The sequence below is a fragment of the Trachemys scripta genome, chromosome 9, assembly GCF_013100865.1.
Source record: "Trachemys scripta elegans isolate TJP31775 chromosome 9, CAS_Tse_1.0, whole genome shotgun sequence".
Lineage (NCBI taxonomy): Eukaryota > Metazoa > Chordata > Testudines > Emydidae > Trachemys > Trachemys scripta.
This window is the reverse complement of record NC_048306.1, coordinates 23,928,474-23,944,855: the sequence shown is the minus strand read 5'-3', so window position 1 is coordinate 23,944,855 and position 16,382 is coordinate 23,928,474. Positions and strand designations below refer to the sequence as shown.

Below are 16,382 nucleotides of genomic sequence, written 5' to 3'. Positions count from 1 at the left end.
CCCTTACATCATAGAAGTCCCAGCAGCATTAAAGTAATGATGTCAGAGGAACATAGCCGGATACCAACCTTTCCATTTCTTTCTTGTTATGGGAGGCATAGCCGCAGCCTTCTTACTTTTACTGATCATTCACAATATTTTTGTGAGAAAGAGGGATATCTCCTCCCCAGTTTTCCATTGCCACCACCATCCCCAGCCCCAGAATCATGTGATCCCATAGCGAAGTCAGAATGTTGAATTAGTGCCCTCCCAGTAATTCCCAGAGCAGCATATTATTCTGCCACCAATGCAGGATTATGACCTCATTGCAAGATCAAGCAGTAGGAGAAGCTGGGTTGTAAGAGAGAACGCCCTCATCCAGATACTGATATCTGAAATGGCAGCTAAGGGAGCCCAGCAATGGGTTGTGTTGTTTCTATAAATGGTCCCTTTTGCCAAGCTTGGCCTAGTGTAATATGTTCTTTTAAAACAAGTAGAGGGACAGGCATTTGGACTGGGTGTACCAGGAGCAGGAGATTGAGAATGGCAAGGCTTTGTGTGGATGTGTTTAGGGGGATCAGTAAGTCCTCCTGGGTTTTGGATTTTCCAGCGCTGCTTTCCTGCCTAGGTTTTCAAATACCTGAATTGACAAATAGACCAAGCAGTTTGACAGGGAGAGAGAGAAGTTTTTTTGGCATTCGAGGACCTGTCCTTTGATATGCGTAAGCCTCCTCTTGTCTGCTTGGAGCTATAATTGAGGCTACTGTCTTGACTGATTTTTACTAATGAGGTCTACCAACAGTCACCAGCCACAGAATGGTTCATTTTCCAGTTTGGAGTGAATGTTTGCCTGTTTGACATTCAAAAGACTAGCATCTTGGGGAAACCACTCTCTTCAATGATTTCACAACCATTGTGTGGTGGAGGCACAGCTTCTCAGCTGAACTTCTCTCTGAGTGTTACTGCATTCACCCTCCTGATACTAGTATCTCTTTTCTGGCCTCATCTGGATCTTTTTTCTATGGTGGCACCAGTCAAATTATTGGTAACTTTGTTAAGTTTGGATGCATGCAGTGGAAAATACAGTAGGAAGATATATATATACACAGAGAACATGAAAAAATGGGTGTTGCCATACCAACTGTAACAAGACTAATCAATTAAGGTGGGCTATTACCCACCTTAATTGGGATGGCAATACCCATTTTTTCATGTTCTCTGTGTATATATGTCTTCCTACTGTATTTTCCACTGCATGCATCCGATGAAGGGGGTTTTAGCCCACGAAAGCTTATGCCCAAATAAATTTGTTAGTCTCTAAGGTGTCACAAGTACTTGGGGTTTTTTTTGGCTGATACTGACTAACACGGCTACCACTCTGAAATTTGTTAAAGTTCATGCACAGTCAAGGTTTCTTTCTTGACCAATATGTGTGTGTGTTTAATATATAATAGTGATCAATAAGAAGATATGGGCAACGTATATGAAACTCCCAGTAGGATTTTGAGGATCCCACAATAACCATGACAACATGAATGTCATTTTTTTTTTTTTTTTTTTTTTTTTTTTTTGGCTGTAACACTCCTCTGAACTGGTCTACTCAGACAGTGTGACTAACATATGATATTAAAGGCAAGGCTGACAATCTCTGATTCCAACAAAGACAGTAAATATACAGTGAAATCAAAGGCCTGTGTTAGCCCTTTCCAACCGTTATTTAATCTTTTGCTTCAGCTTTGATACAGCTTAGAATGCAAATACTTACAAAAAGCTTCAAAACCTGGAAAACACTGAAATCCTAATAAATCTTTAATTGTTCTGGGTGTGTCTTTGGTATTAAAGCATTTAGCCAGTTTTTGTTTGATCTGTAGATGAGTAAAATATCAGCAAACAGTGTATATTTGTTTTCTCTCATTAATAAGTTTCAAGTTAAAAGCAAAAAAGTTGACAAGTTGGAAGCTCATTGAAAGAAACCTCTCCAGCAGGGCTGCCTTATGCTGTGCTGATGATAACAGAAAATATTGAATGTGTCTGTACTGTGAAGTATTGCCAGAGCTGTTACTGTGTGTATTTGAGAGCAGTGTATGGAACTGGCTGGAGAAAGAAGAACTAGACATGGAAAATATAAGGTGGCCTCCGACTTTGATGGGCCCATCATTCTTTTTCATGATAGTATTATATTGTACAATGAATTTTGACACTGTTGCATTGTTCCTACCTAAAGAGGCCAAACTAATTCTCACCATCCAGTTCTGTGTCAACTCTTCAATCTCTAGGAAAGGAAGAAAAAGTTTGAGAAGGACGGCGAGAAGTTTTATTCCATGCTGGACCGCCATTTGCATTTATCGTCTAAGAAGAAAGAGTCCCAGTTACAGGAGGCAAGTGTGAAATTTTCCTTAAAAGTTTCTGTTTCTTGGAGTCTAGAAGAAGTAATAGCAGGTACATTGGACTCCTGTCCAATACACGTCTCTTTCAATAAAGATTAAATCTGCGTAACATTCCTTTTGATGGGAATGGTCCATCGAAACTCAACTTCTCTCTCATTCCAGGGGGTAGTCATTTCAGATCAAGTTTGAAGCACATTGACAAGGCAATCTAGGGAAGCTGGTGTAATCCATGCTTACACAGATGTCTCTCTGGCCCTCTAGTGCAGAGGTGGGCAAACTACGGACCGCAGGCCACATCCGGCCCGCAGGACCCTCCACCCTGGGAGACTCGCCTGCGGCCCCTCCCCTGCTGTTCCCCCTCCCCCGCAGCCTCAGCTCGCCCCGCCACTGGCGCAACGCTCTGGGCAGCGGGGCTGCAAGCTCCTGGGGCAGCGCAGCTACAGAGCCCGGGTTGGATGGGGTGATGGGGGCAGTCAGGGGCGGGGGTTCCAGGGACGGTCGGGGAAAGGGAGTAGGGGGGGTGAATGGGGCAGGAGTCCCGGGGTGGGAGCCTCCCCTAACCGGCCCTCTATACAATTTCCAAAACTAATGGGGCCCTCAGGCCAAAAAGTTTGCCCGCCCCTGCTCTAGTGGCTAGATGTCTCTCTGGCCCTCTAGTAGCTAGATTTGAGTCTGCTGCTGCCTCAGCTAACTCACTTGGTCCTTTAGCTCAAGCCGAAGAGACCTAGGACAGGGGGCGCTCGATTTGTTTGGGTTTTTTTTGGATTCGGCAGCGTGGCGCTCGGAGGGGAGCCTTGGAGGAGCGGGGGCTGGCGTGGTGCGGCGCTCGGAGGGGAGGTGGGGGCTTTGGGCGGCGCGGCGCTGGGGGGTGGGGCTTCGGGTGGCGCGGCACTGGGGGGTGAGGCTTCTGGTGGCGTGGTGCTGGGGGGCGGGGATTTCGACAGCGCTCATGGGGGGGGCGGTACGGAGGGGTGGTGCTCTTCTTTTTTGCCTGGGGCAGCAAAAAAGTTAGAGCCAGTCCTGTCCATGGGTGTGTGAGCAGGGACACTCTTACACTTGCATTGTCTGTGCCTGTGCTTTATTGGTTCTGTGGTTAGATATGGAACTGCAGTCTAGCACCTTTCACAAAAACTAATGCACTTGAAAAAAAAAGCCTTATTCCTTGCAGAGTGGCACTAAGCTCTGAATTCATATGAGCGTATGGGATGCAGCTAGGAGAAATTCTAATGGGAAATGTGACCTATGTTCCAGTCAGATATGGTCCCCATAAAGCATTCAAAACCTGGGTTGGATTATTTCATGGCTTGAGAAGTAATAGCTATCACTTGCAGGCAAATATACAGACACCACTAAAGAATTATTATTCTTTTATGTGATTTTTTTCCATCCCCCTCTCACACAGGCTGACTTACAGGTTAATAAAGAAAGACACAATTTCTTTGAGTCGTCCCTGGAGTATGTGTACCAGATCCAGGAAGTGCAGGAGAGCAAGAAGTTCAGTATTGTGGAGCCAGTAAGTGCCTCCTTTTTATCATCACACACTCACATTTATTGACTTGCCCATGTGAGCAAGGAGGGGTGGGAAATAGTCAAATTGGATCCTGTCCTATTAACGATTCCACGTAGTCCCTATAATGAGGTAAAGCCAAACGTACAGAGTTAGCAATCAGTTGTTTCGCTACCTCTGCTGCTGCTTCATGAAGATAAAGAACAGTGAGGTCTTCTTTTAGCCCGAAAAGTGAAATGTGCCTAACGAGCCAGACTCTGGAGATTGCCACAGATTTTGCTAAGGATTGCCCCATTCACCGTGCATGTGGTGAGAAGTAGTAGCCCTTGAAGAGTGACACTAAAGGGAGAGATGCCTGCTGGCCCAGCTGCCTGCTGTGGTACAGACCTGTCTGGTGCAGGCTTGTCACTTTAACAGGGAGCCTGTAGTTCACAGTTCACTGTGCTGGTTGAATGAATAACTGTACCCTGGAGCAGGACCTCCTCTGGGTAAGTGTACATAAGGAATGACTCTCCATAGAACCGAGGGTGTATTCATTGTTCTTCCAGTGCAGTCTTTCATTACTGGTAGTGTTTTACTGAGATAGGCAATACACATCCATAGGATCATAGCTGTCATTTGTGGTGGCACAGACTTCTCATGGCTCTGGGGGCTGTTGTGGCCAGTGAACTATGTCCCCATCTGCCCCCAGGATTGTGGGAGAATGAAAATGTGTAACACCACCAATGCCCCTCTTTCTGCGATCCTGCTTACAGCATAACTGGGTAGGACATGTGGATATGGCCTGTGTCTGAGCTAATATGAGCATAGTATGATCAGTTGATACTATGAGGCATATGTATAGATTATACTTTTTAAAAAAATCACTACCTGAGCAGTTACTAATACTTTCACTGTCAGAGCACTGGGTACAAATCCAATCTGCACTGGATTCCTCTCACCTGAATGTATATTTTATTTTATGGCTGTTAATAATTCTGTTTGACTGTAAAGATCACAACAGGTTTGATTTAATTAAAACTGTTCTCTCACCACCTTTTGCCTGATTTAATACTATTGTCTTTAACACAAAGGCTAATCCATCATCTTTCCTTCCTGCACAGGTGTTGGCCTTTCTTCACAGCCTCTTTACATACAACAACCTGACAGTCGAACTCACGCAGGACTTCCTCCCTTATAAACAGCAGCTTCAGCTCAGCCTACAGAATGTAAGTTCCTGTCCAGCTGCACACACACTCTCATATGCAAGCTCTCTGTCCTGCCATGCATCTAAATGCCTCTGGCATAAAAACCTTTCCCATGCAGGATGGACAACCCTTGTTTGCTTTCTGGGAGGGGCACAAAAATGCTCTTTCCTTCATAAAAATGCCTTCTGTCCATAAATTCCTTTCTTCCTAGCAAGAACAGCCTACAGGTGCAACTACAGCATATTTCATAGATTTAAGGCCAGAAGGGACTCCTGTGATCATGTACTCTGACCATCTGCATAACGCAGCCCATAGAATTTCACTCAGTAATTTCTGTATCGAACCCATTGACTTGTGGTTGCGGTAGGGTATATCTTTTAGAAAGGTATCCAATCCTGATCTAAAAGATTTCATGTGACAAGAATCCACCACCGCCCTTGTAAGCTGTGGCAATGGTTAATTACACTGTAAAAAGATTTGTACCCTTACATGGCCAACATTCACTCTGTAATGATAACTCAAAGCAGGAGTTCAGGTGCCTCATCTTTCTGGCATTAAAATGTTCTGTTGTCAGCTCTTCATATTAAAGAACAAAAAGCTACCCTCGATCGTGACACATTACGTTCCTCAGCCACCATGTCACCAGCTCCATGCATATGATGTTCAACCCTGGCCACTCACCATTATGGGCCAACTTTTCTGCTAGCTTCAGGGCTTGGGGTTTTTTGATGCCATCTTTTCAATGTGCCACTGATCATTCCCACAAAAGTGGGTGTGTGGCATTTTGTGCATGCTGACAATGCATTTTGAGTGCCCATTGAAAACTTGGGGGCCAGCTACCAGATTTGTTTGCCCATGTTCAAGCATCATTCTTTTGTTCTCTCACCAGACGAGGAATCACTTTTCCAGCACGCGAGAGGAGTTGGAAGACCTGAAGAAAAGGATGAAAGAAGCTCCTCTGACCTGCAAGCTACCCGGGAAGCCAACCATAGAGGGTTATCTGTACACTCAGGAGAAATGTAATGGCCTGTGTGCACATCTGTATACATTAAACAAGTGTAGGGTCCAGCTGTAGGTTGTACTGCTTGCCTGGTTATGCATCCAACTCTAAGCTTCATTCAGCTTGCAGCCAAGAGTCTATTTGTATAGCTGTTATAGCCATGGGGATGTTTGTATGGGTGTGCCTTAGCTGTTGGGTATGCTACTCACTGAGCCAGAAGCAAGTGGGTTCATATCTCCCATCCACCTTGTACCTACTGCCTTACATATCCGATCATGATCCCGAGCTAGCTGTAAATGCAGTGTAGTCTTGGTGTGGGTGTGGCAGACACGGTTACAGATGCCATTTTTGGTCTGAGACATGTTTTCAAGATGCTAATTGCCTTTTCTCTGGTGACTGTCTGGGTGAGATTTAATAATCCGTTTTACGAGACTGTGGCTCGGAGGACTGAGATTTAGCCATTCTTTACTAGAATAAACTTGGTATCCTTATCAATATTCTCTTGCTTAATAAGAAAGGTTTCAGTGCCCATCTATCTCAGTGTGAGCTACAGAATGGCTGCACTACCACTGGCTGGAGTCTAAAGCTTGAGTCTGAAGTGCTGGAGTCCAAATCTATTCTATTCTTTCCTTTTCTATCAAGATTATACTACGTCCACTAATAGTTCAGTTGAGGCTGTAAATTATATTTTGCAGAGAAAGCCCGTATCAAGCTCCTGATGTTAATTTGGTAGAGACACTGTGGGTGTTGAACTCCTCCCATTTCCTCCAGATTCCTACAAGGTAGCCACTATGCAGGATATTGGGTTGGGGCTGCCAATTCGGTAAATGGCTCGTTTGATATATTTATGTAAACAGGGCAAATATTGGCTGCTCATAGAAGACTATCAACTAGTCTTGTGTTTAAAAAAACCACACATACGCATACACAGTCATTTTAGACCACAAGGAAACTTTGTACATTCCTGCATAATAATGAACTATATTTATTGCCTTTAAATTCGTTTCTTATGAATTGGTTAAAGAAAAAACAAGATATTTGAAATAGTTCAATTGGTTCTTTTGTTCTTTTGGCGGGGTGGGGGGAGTTGAGGCACATCAGGAACAGAGTGCTTCAATTAAGACAATGGAAGAAGAGTGGAAAATAAATTGTGGTGTAACGTAAATGTAGATGTAAGATGATATTTTAATGTGCTATTGTGTTTATTCTGTCAACAAAAAGTTGTCAGTAAGGAAAAAAAATAGTAGTGTCCATTTAAAAACAAACAAACATATTAACTCCCCCCCTGCCCCTCCAAGCCCACCCCTCATCCCCCAGGATGTTGCCTGTGTACTTCTTGGCCTAGATTTCCCAGTTCTTTTTGGTTTGCCACATCAGAGTCACACAAATGCCCTTTCATCAGCTTTTCCTTCTGAGGAGGCTGGTGCTAACTTTTACCCAGTGCTTACTTTCCTCCCTAGTTACTGCTGCTTCTATCACTGGCAATGCGGCAAATAGAGCTCCATGTTTTCCTGTGTGTCTATACAGCACCCGGCACAACAGGGCTCTGTTCCTGATTGGGGCTCACAGGCATTACCTCAATATAAATAATAAACAGTAATAATAATGGCCAAGTACATCACTATATCAGGCTGCAGGATATAACGATGCACTTGACCATTATTATTACTGTTCATTATTTATATTGAGGTAATGCCTGTGAGCCCCAATCAGGATCAGAGCCCTGTTGTGCCAGGTGCTGTATAAACACACAGGAAAACATAATTCCTACCCCAAAGAGTTGGCAATCAAACTCATGCATGCTCTCTATTGACTCTTGACTATCTTTGTGTTTTTATAGGGGCACTGGGCATATCTTGGGTGAAATATTATTGCCAGTATGAGAAGGAGTCAAAGATGCTAAGAATGACTCCAGTGGAGCAGAAGTCTGGAGCTAAGCAAGTGAGTGGATTCCCTAAAAGAGATATCTCTGCAACCATTGACAGTCAGCAGGTTCTGCCTCATTTCCTTCTATTCTGACTTGTTTCTTCTATGAGGAAGTACAAGTATAAATATCTATAGAACAGGTACATTCCATCCCTGTTGTATGAAGCAGTGATGTACACAATTCCAGTTCTTAAAAAGTATTGCTAGTTAATTTAAGTGCTGGATTGACACCTCTGGAGATGGAAGGCCTCTTTGTAGCCACAGAACAGATATATCACAGACATTCCCCCAGCCACACACACACAATTCCTTGAATACTGCTGATCTGCAGGAAGCACCCCTGCCAGGGAAAAGTAGTTCACTTTCCATGGCCTGGATTGGACATGGCTCCTCTGCTGAGATCACCAGCATCAATGCCAATGAATTCCAGTGTTGGTTCACTTAATAAAGCCACTACATCTGCCCATCAAGAAGGGATCTGATGCTCCAGTCTCAAACCTTTCTCATTCATTGCTCGCCTTCCTACACATACTATTAGCTATTCCCTTCTGCATGTAATGTACATGTTGATCAGTCATAGATTAAGCCACTTTGTTCCTCACCTATGAATTTGGGCAGTGCGTGCGTCATACCTAGAGTTCCTCGGGCTTTGCAGCACAGGCAGGCTTGCATGTTTTCTCTGGCAAACCAGTTGTGAACACGTGACATTTTCTTTTGAAAAGACAACCTGACTTGCACTGATGCCTCTGATGATTGTTGACAGTACTTGAATTAGCAAGGTTATTTGAATGGCTCCATAATGCCCCCTCTCTGTCTGCTCCTGTTAAAGGACCCTTTGGTTCATGATTATGGATTTCTCTCTTCAGGAATTAGTTGCTAAGTAAATTGAAGATGTACAGTGGGTGGGAACAGTCAGGGGTTGGGGTTTAGCATCTTTACACCGCACTATAAAACAACAATTTTGGGATCTTTTTTCATCCTTCTCACAGATTTTTCAGTAGGTGCTTCAGCTGCTGTCTGTCAGTCTTCTACTGTTGCTCACTGTGAAATAGAGGGTGTAGGATACAAGGCTTGATAGACAATGGCTGGCCAAAATGCAGCCAATGAGTCCAACAAAATCTGTGGAATTCTTCCGCAATACAGCTCCCATCCATCCTCATCTTTGCATGGGGTTGCAGCCATGGAGACTTCAAATCATAGCATGAAATTCTCCAATTTGAGACTTCATAATTCCTGCTCTTTGGCAACTGATTGCCTGTTGCAGTAGTAAAATAAAATCTTTTTCTGGAAACCCCTAGGAGAGTGAAGTCATCCAAACACATTGACTAGATGGAACTGTTGACATACCCTATGTAAAGATATGTGGCAAAATAATGTTAAAGCATGTAGGGGCTTGCAATAATACAGATTAATATCCCTTTCAAACTTGTACAGCCCATTGTGTCAGTAACATGTGTTCTCAGGTATCCCTTGGTAACCCCTGGCATAACAGACCAATACAGCTTCAAAGGGAACCATATAGAGAGCGCTCTTAAAAACCCACCAAAAGGCTTACAGTAGACACATAGTGATAACCAGGGAGAAGGAAAAGGCTGTGGAAGGTTATCAATAGTGCTGATCCCTTTGGTTCTTTTCACTGTTTATCCAGACTGTCTAATACAGATGCCAACTGTTGATGGAGAATTCATTCCAGGTTTGTGCACCAGTGGCTAGCTTCTCATGGGTTTCCAAAATTTACTGAAGCTTGACTTCATGGTTTCTGTAAAGTCATAAAGACCCCGGAATGGGGCTATAAACGGGCTGCAATTTACTTTTGCCAGCTGGTAATTAAAGCCTAGGGTCAAGGCCTGCCCCCTACAACACAATTACTGTAAATGAGTGTGAAATTTGAGTGTGAAGTTTTATCCACTTAAATTGTTTTCAAAAGTGTTTCAAAAAGCTATCTGGGCCATTATTGCTGCTGTTAGTAATTTGATACTTTATGTGAAGGTAGCACCCATGAATCCCAATCAGGTGATTAAGTAGAGCCCTGTGTTTGTCTCTCTCACCAACAGAAGTTGGTCCAATAAAAGATATTACTTCATCCACCTTGTCTCTCTACTATCCTGGGACCAACATGGCTACAGCAGTCCTCCTCTAAGGCCTGGTCTACAGTGGCGGGGGGATCGACCTAAGATACGCAACTTCAGCTATGAGAATAGCATAGCTGAAGTCGACGTATCTTAGTTCGACTTACCTCCCGTCCTCACGGTGTGGGATTGACAGCCGCCGCTCCCCCGTCAACTCCGCTTCCACTTCTCGCCGCGGTGGAATTCCGGAGTCGATGGCAGAGCGATCCGGAAGGTAGTGAAGACGTACCCTAAGAGTGTCTATTTTAAGCAACCTTTCTGCCATAAGGCATACTGAAAGAATAGTTCCTAGGATTTTTAGCACCAATTCACACTGTAATCCCATGAACCCCATAATTAATTGATATTGTATGAAGGAAGCCTGTTTTAGGAAGCTGTTGATCTCTATCTTGCTATCTATCTACTTTGTGGAATGTTGAGAGGAACCATCTGCTATCATGCTACAAGTGCCATCTGATTAGCAAGGCTGACATTGGGATTACACAGTCACTCCCAATGTCTCAACAGACCGTGTGGCATTGCCTTCCATCCAAGGAACCCGAGAAGTCTCATCCCTATTATATGCATTTTTTAAATTTTGGCTTTAAATGTCTCTCTCTTTCTAGGGCACCTCAGACTTGACACTGAAGTACTGCGTAAGGAGAAAGACTGATTCTATAGACAAGAGGTTTTGTTTTGATATTGAGACGAATGAAAGGTGAGCCAGAGGGATTGCTACTTCCTCTGTTATTGCCGTGTTGAAAATAATATGCCACTTTCTTGGCGTTCGGTGAGGGTGTGTTTGTTCTGAATAGCCTAAAATCTGTTTTGTATGGGCAGGAATATTATGCACCAGGGGGCAGTGCTGTTCTTCCTTGCTACAATCTTCATGCCTGATCTGAAGCCCATTGAAATCAATGGACATCTTTCTGTTAAATTCAGTGGGCTTTTTATGGGGCCTTCTAATACTGTGAAAGATGAGCACCTTCTGTGAGAACTTGAGGGCCCTGAACTCTCATTGTCTTCAACCAGCATGAGACCCTCATATTTTCCCATATACCTTTCCCCCCGACATATATATTGCCAGTCGTACAGCTGGAAATTCTCTCCATGGGTTATTTTTCACTTTACTCACTGGGAGTCTGATCCTGTTCCCACTGAACTCTCTGGGGATGCTAATTAATTACCATGGGAGCAGAATCAGCCCATAGACGAATGAATTCTGGGATGTCACACGTGCTGTGGAAGCCTTGGTCTCTGCTTAAGCCACAACAAAGGAAAAAGCGCTAAACTGCAGATTACTTTATCAGATCCTATTTTACCAGAGAAGGACACCCTGCTCAAAAATATAAAACAAAAGGCAAACATTTGTCACTCTTTCAGCCTTTGACATTCCCACTTAATTCCAAAATTCAGACTGATTTCTCCCTTTCCTGAATCAATTCTCTTGTGCCTGCACTAATGCTGAGTGTTATTAATTTAGGCATTTGGAGCAGTAGGTTGCAAATTATCTTGACCTTTGAAAAGAAGTGACAAGAGTAGGGTGAGACTGACTCAAGTAAATTTTAGGGATTGTGAGTTTCGGAGGTTTTGGCAAGCCCGGTGTTTCCGTAATTTGTGCATATTGGAAGAATGCGGGGTGTAAAACTATGTAGTGGGTATAGCAACGTGCCAAGCCTTTCAGTCCTTACTCGGTATGGCAGGGCGTCTAACCTGCATAAAGGTGGAGGAAGACTGAAGGAGTTTAGCCCACTAATAATAATACATAGTTTGATTTAATGATAGCACCAAGGGTTAACGTAGAGACATGCTTAGAGACTGTGTCATATCCTCAGCAGTTTGTAGCGGCCACACTTCTTGAACCTCTGGCCAGTTCCTTACCACAGTGATGAGAGATGTGTTGGGGAGGTCTCCCCCAGCACAGGACACTGAGCCAGCCCTGTATGTTAATGGATAGACTGTACAGTGCAGTGCTGCATTTGACAGTATAGTATGACATGAAATAAAGTTGCACACTCGGATTTTTCTTAAGAAGCTGATCTATTAGGAAACAGGTAACATCTCATCATGTTAGAATCATTTGTCTCCTGCCTAAGAATTCTACAAATAAGATGGCAATTAGATACAAACACATGGACCAAAATCTACCCTTCGTTACACTGACTCCAGTGGGCTACTAGGGTGTAGCCGGGCAGAATTTGACCCACTGTGTCATGCACCAGAGTCTTTTACCATTTGGCTTACTGGATTTTTCACTTGGGTGAACGCTGCACAGGGACCTCTATATCTATAGCATGTTCAGTCATACTAACAGTGCCAGAGGCCCCCGGTACCTATCTCTCCCCTGCCCATTTTCCTTGTGTCTTTTTCTGCATTATGGTGCTAATGAGTGGTGAATAAGGACATAGGAGTTTCTCACCTGAAGCCAAGAGGGATCTCTCTGAAGTGCTTGGAGAAGGGGAGAGGAACAGTTAGCCTGACTCAGACTGAAATGATTTTTCAGAAACCACATGACTTTACAGTGTTAACATCAGAAAAGACATCAGAAAATGTGCTAGGCTAGTAGCTATGAAAACCAGATGGGAGAGAGAGAGTGTCTGGACACCTTAGGTTGCATGATTAAGTCACTGCAGATAAATGTACAAAGACACTTGTGTAAATTAGATGATTTAGGGACCTGCTTTGCCAGTGTGATCAGCACGTGTGTAACTTCCATTTTTTATGATAGACATATGCTTTAGAAATACTATAGATAGATAACTGGAATGATGTGTGTGTACTGACTTCCTTAAAGTGCCACCTGCACTCACTCTTGCTGAGTATTTAAGTGGTCTCCAGAAACATAAAAAACTGTAAATCTTGGATGAAATTCCTTTGTGTCTTTTAAAAAAAAATCCTTTGCTTTAATTCTCTGGACAGGGCCGGGACTATCACATTGCAAGCACTTTCAGAAGCTAATAGACGGCTATGGATGGAGGCCATGGATGGAAAGGAGCCAGTGAGTATTCAAAGAATTATTGTCTGATTATATATGTGCTTTTTAGTGGTGTAATTTCACACAGATGAAGAGTGTATTGTTAGTCGCTTTTGGAGAGCTCATCTTTTAGGGTGTTCTCATGAGATTGGGTATGTAATGATCAACATCACTATTATTGTGTGGTCCATAACAGAGGTATCAATTTAGCAAGTAGGTATGTACAAATAGATTTCACAGGGTCATTCCAGGGACTGTTACCGTATTGCCCTGTCCAATTGTATCCTTTGATATTTGATGTTTCAGTTCTGCTGTTTAGATTGGCATCAGTTGGGCCCCATAAAAATGTGACTTGCAGGCATAGAGAAGTAGAGCTGACTCTTCCAGTGTTTCTGTTGCTCAAACAAATAGCTCTCAGATCTGTCTGAAGCAATTTTGGTTTTGCCTGCATAATATTCCTGCTTGTAAGTCTCTTGTCTGAAGTTGTGGCAACCCGTGTGTGTGTGTGTGTGTGTGTGTGTGTGTGAGAGAGAGAGACAGAGAGTTACACACACACACCAGAGATTTTCCGATACTTACTTTCTGTGTTTCTTCATTGGTTTCCTTACTTTAATCCAAGCCCAGTATAAACGTTTCTGTTAGACAGAATTTCCTGTAAACAGAGAATGCTATGTGCAATATAGCAAAATACATTTCTTGCCATTTCCCCATGCCCATTGACTGCTCCTTTTCCCTAAGCAGCCTGGAGTTATCCAATATCTCTGTAAAAAGACTGGCACCTAACTCTGTGCTCAGAGACCTTGTGTTGGACAAAGTAACTCACAGCTGTCTTGATGGGGCTGAGTGTGCGGGGATTGGAGCATATCAGATAGGCTGCTAGGTGCTCCTTACAGAACCTGCTCACTGCTGTAAAGAAGTGATGCATGTGGGCATTTGATGTGAAATGCCTGTAATGACATTTGTCTGGATCCCACACATTGAATTGCATAGGCTGGAAATACGTAACCAAGGGAATGACAAGCTAGCAGTAATAATTAGAACTTTTTGTCCTGGCAAATTCAGGAGCGTCTCTGGTTATATCAAGGGCTTTGTTAAAAAATAATCCAGAGTCCCAGACCTGCACTGTTCAAAATGCCCATTGCCTCTTTCCATCCTTCTGAACAAATGACTAGTCTTATTGTTAAAGCACCCGACTGGAAGTTGAAAGAAAGTGGTTCTTCCTGACTCTACCATTAACTATTTGGGCAAGTCACTTTACTCCTCTGTGCTTCTGTTTTTCATCTCTAAACTATGGGATGATACCAGGGCCGGCTCCAGGCATCAGCTCAGCAAGCAGGTGCTTGGAGCGGCCAAGGGGAAGGGGCGGCACGTCGGGCTCTTCGGCGGCAATTCGGCGACTGGTCCCTCGGTCCCTCTCCGAGGGAAGGACCCGCTGCCGAATTGCCGCTGAAGAATGAAGCGGTGATGGTAGAGCTGTCGCCGATCGCGATCATGGCTTTTTTTTTTTTCCCGCCCCTTGGCAGGAAACCCTGGAGCCGGCCCTGGATGATACCACCCCACCTGCCTCCCAGCAAGGTTGTGAGGCCTAATTTTAGAGGTGGTTGAATAATTAATTGTTCGTTAATTATCCTCTGAATTTATACATTTTTCTGGATCATAGATCACTCATGAACCAATCCTGATTTTTGTGAATTTAGTTGTTATTCCCAAAATAATTCATATGAACAAGTTTTAATCTACACAATTGTTTATTTGCAAACTAGTCTCATCAACTATTTGTGCTGTGTGGTTGATCGCCTATGTCACATGATATTGGTTCTACTACATCAGTTTTTCTCATCCTTTCCAGACTACTGTACCCCTTTCAGGAATCCGATTTGTCTTGCGCAGCCCAAATTTCACCTCACTTAAAAACTACTTGCTCACACAATCAGACATAAAAACATGAAAGTGCTACAGCACACTATTACTGAAAAATTGCTCACTTTCTCATTTTTAATATATAATTATAAAATAAATCAATTGAAATATAAATATTGTACTTACATTTCAGTGTATAGAGCAGTATGAACAAGTTATTGTCTGTATGAAATTTTAGTACTGACTTCGCTAGTGCTTTTTATGTAGCCTGTTGTAAAACTAGGCAAATATCTAGATGAGTTGACGTACCCCCTGAAAGAGCTCTACATACCCCAGGGAATGCGTAACCCTGGTTGAGAACCAGTGTGCTACATGACTGGCTAACTGAAATTTTCTGAAACAGGAGAATAACAAATAATAAGTAATGTGAAACAAGTAGTGAGCAGCAAAAGCTTGTGTTTCCTGTGTGAATATGGGTGTGTGACTGTGTGCACTCACCTCTCGTGAGCGCCCCCTGTCAGATGGGTGTGAATCTGCACTCTCTCTCTTTTCGCGGTGCCCCCGTCGGCTGTTGCCCTTGTCAGGCGGGTCTTCAGTGGCTCATCCACTGGCACATGCTGTCAACCTGTGAACAAACAAACCCCTTCCAGGGCAAAAGGTCCAAGAGGACCTGTCCCTGTGCCTTTGACAGTCTCTTTAGCCCTGTCTCTGGGCTCAGTCCTCAGCCCCTTGTGGGCTAGCTTTAAGTCCCTGTCTGCTTTGGTATAGAGCAGTGTCCCCAGGGCTTTCTCCCTGGAGACTCTTTAAGTCCTGCCCTTCACTTGGTCCTCTAAACAAGTCTTATCCCCTCCTTGGGGCTTAGGCAACCCTGCCAGTGGCCAGTAGGGGGACCTAGGCCAACCCATTACTTCAAATCCCGACCCAGGGACCCTATAAATAGCAGCCACGTGCTGCTTCCTGTAATAGTTGCTGCTGCTTTTTCCTGGGCCACTTCCCATGTAGCCTTACCTCAGGGCTGAGGTTCTTCCTCATGGAATATCAATGTCAACAGAACCCATCTTCTGGGTCTTCCTTGAACTCCAGCAAAGAGCACCTTCCTTGCTTCTCTGATCCCTGTCAGGAACTGATCTGCTCAGGCCCTGCAGCTCCTTTTATCTGAGCCTGTTGAGCTCTAATTGGCTGCTTCCCTGCAGCCTTTTTAGGCAGGCCTGGAGGACCCACCTTTACTGCTCCTTTTCTGGGGTGTGTGTGGTAGGACTGTGAGGCCCCAAAGGACCCAGTACACCTTGTCACAGGGTGTCCATGTGAAGCATAGCGATTCCTTTACCTTTCTTGTGGACAAAGAGAAAGTAGTTTGTGTGAATATATGCAAATATTGAATAATAAGGAGTATGACCATGGTCATATTGGACAGCTGTTCAGAATTCAAGCAATGTCCAGTATTCAACCACTGC

At 43.8% G+C, this 16,382-nt stretch overlaps 1 protein-coding gene across 4 annotated transcripts in view; it reads left to right on the top strand.

Annotated features, from left to right (window-relative positions):
- The window catches only part of OPHN1 (oligophrenin 1), a 125,985-nt gene that overhangs the window by 73,005 nt on the left and 36,598 nt on the right, over positions 1 to 16,382 (top strand). For all 4 annotated transcript variants that reach the window (XM_034781914.1, XM_034781913.1, XM_034781912.1 and 1 more), the window contains 7 exons: positions 2,256 to 2,357; positions 3,769 to 3,879; positions 4,977 to 5,081; positions 5,950 to 6,079; positions 7,901 to 8,001; positions 10,721 to 10,812; positions 13,014 to 13,092. In XM_034781914.1, the coding sequence (XP_034637805.1) occupies positions 2,256 to 2,357; positions 3,769 to 3,879; positions 4,977 to 5,081; positions 5,950 to 6,079; positions 7,901 to 8,001; positions 10,721 to 10,812; positions 13,014 to 13,092 (720 nt within the window). The remainder of the gene's footprint in view (positions 1 to 2,255; positions 2,358 to 3,768; positions 3,880 to 4,976; positions 5,082 to 5,949; positions 6,080 to 7,900; positions 8,002 to 10,720; positions 10,813 to 13,013; positions 13,093 to 16,382) is intronic.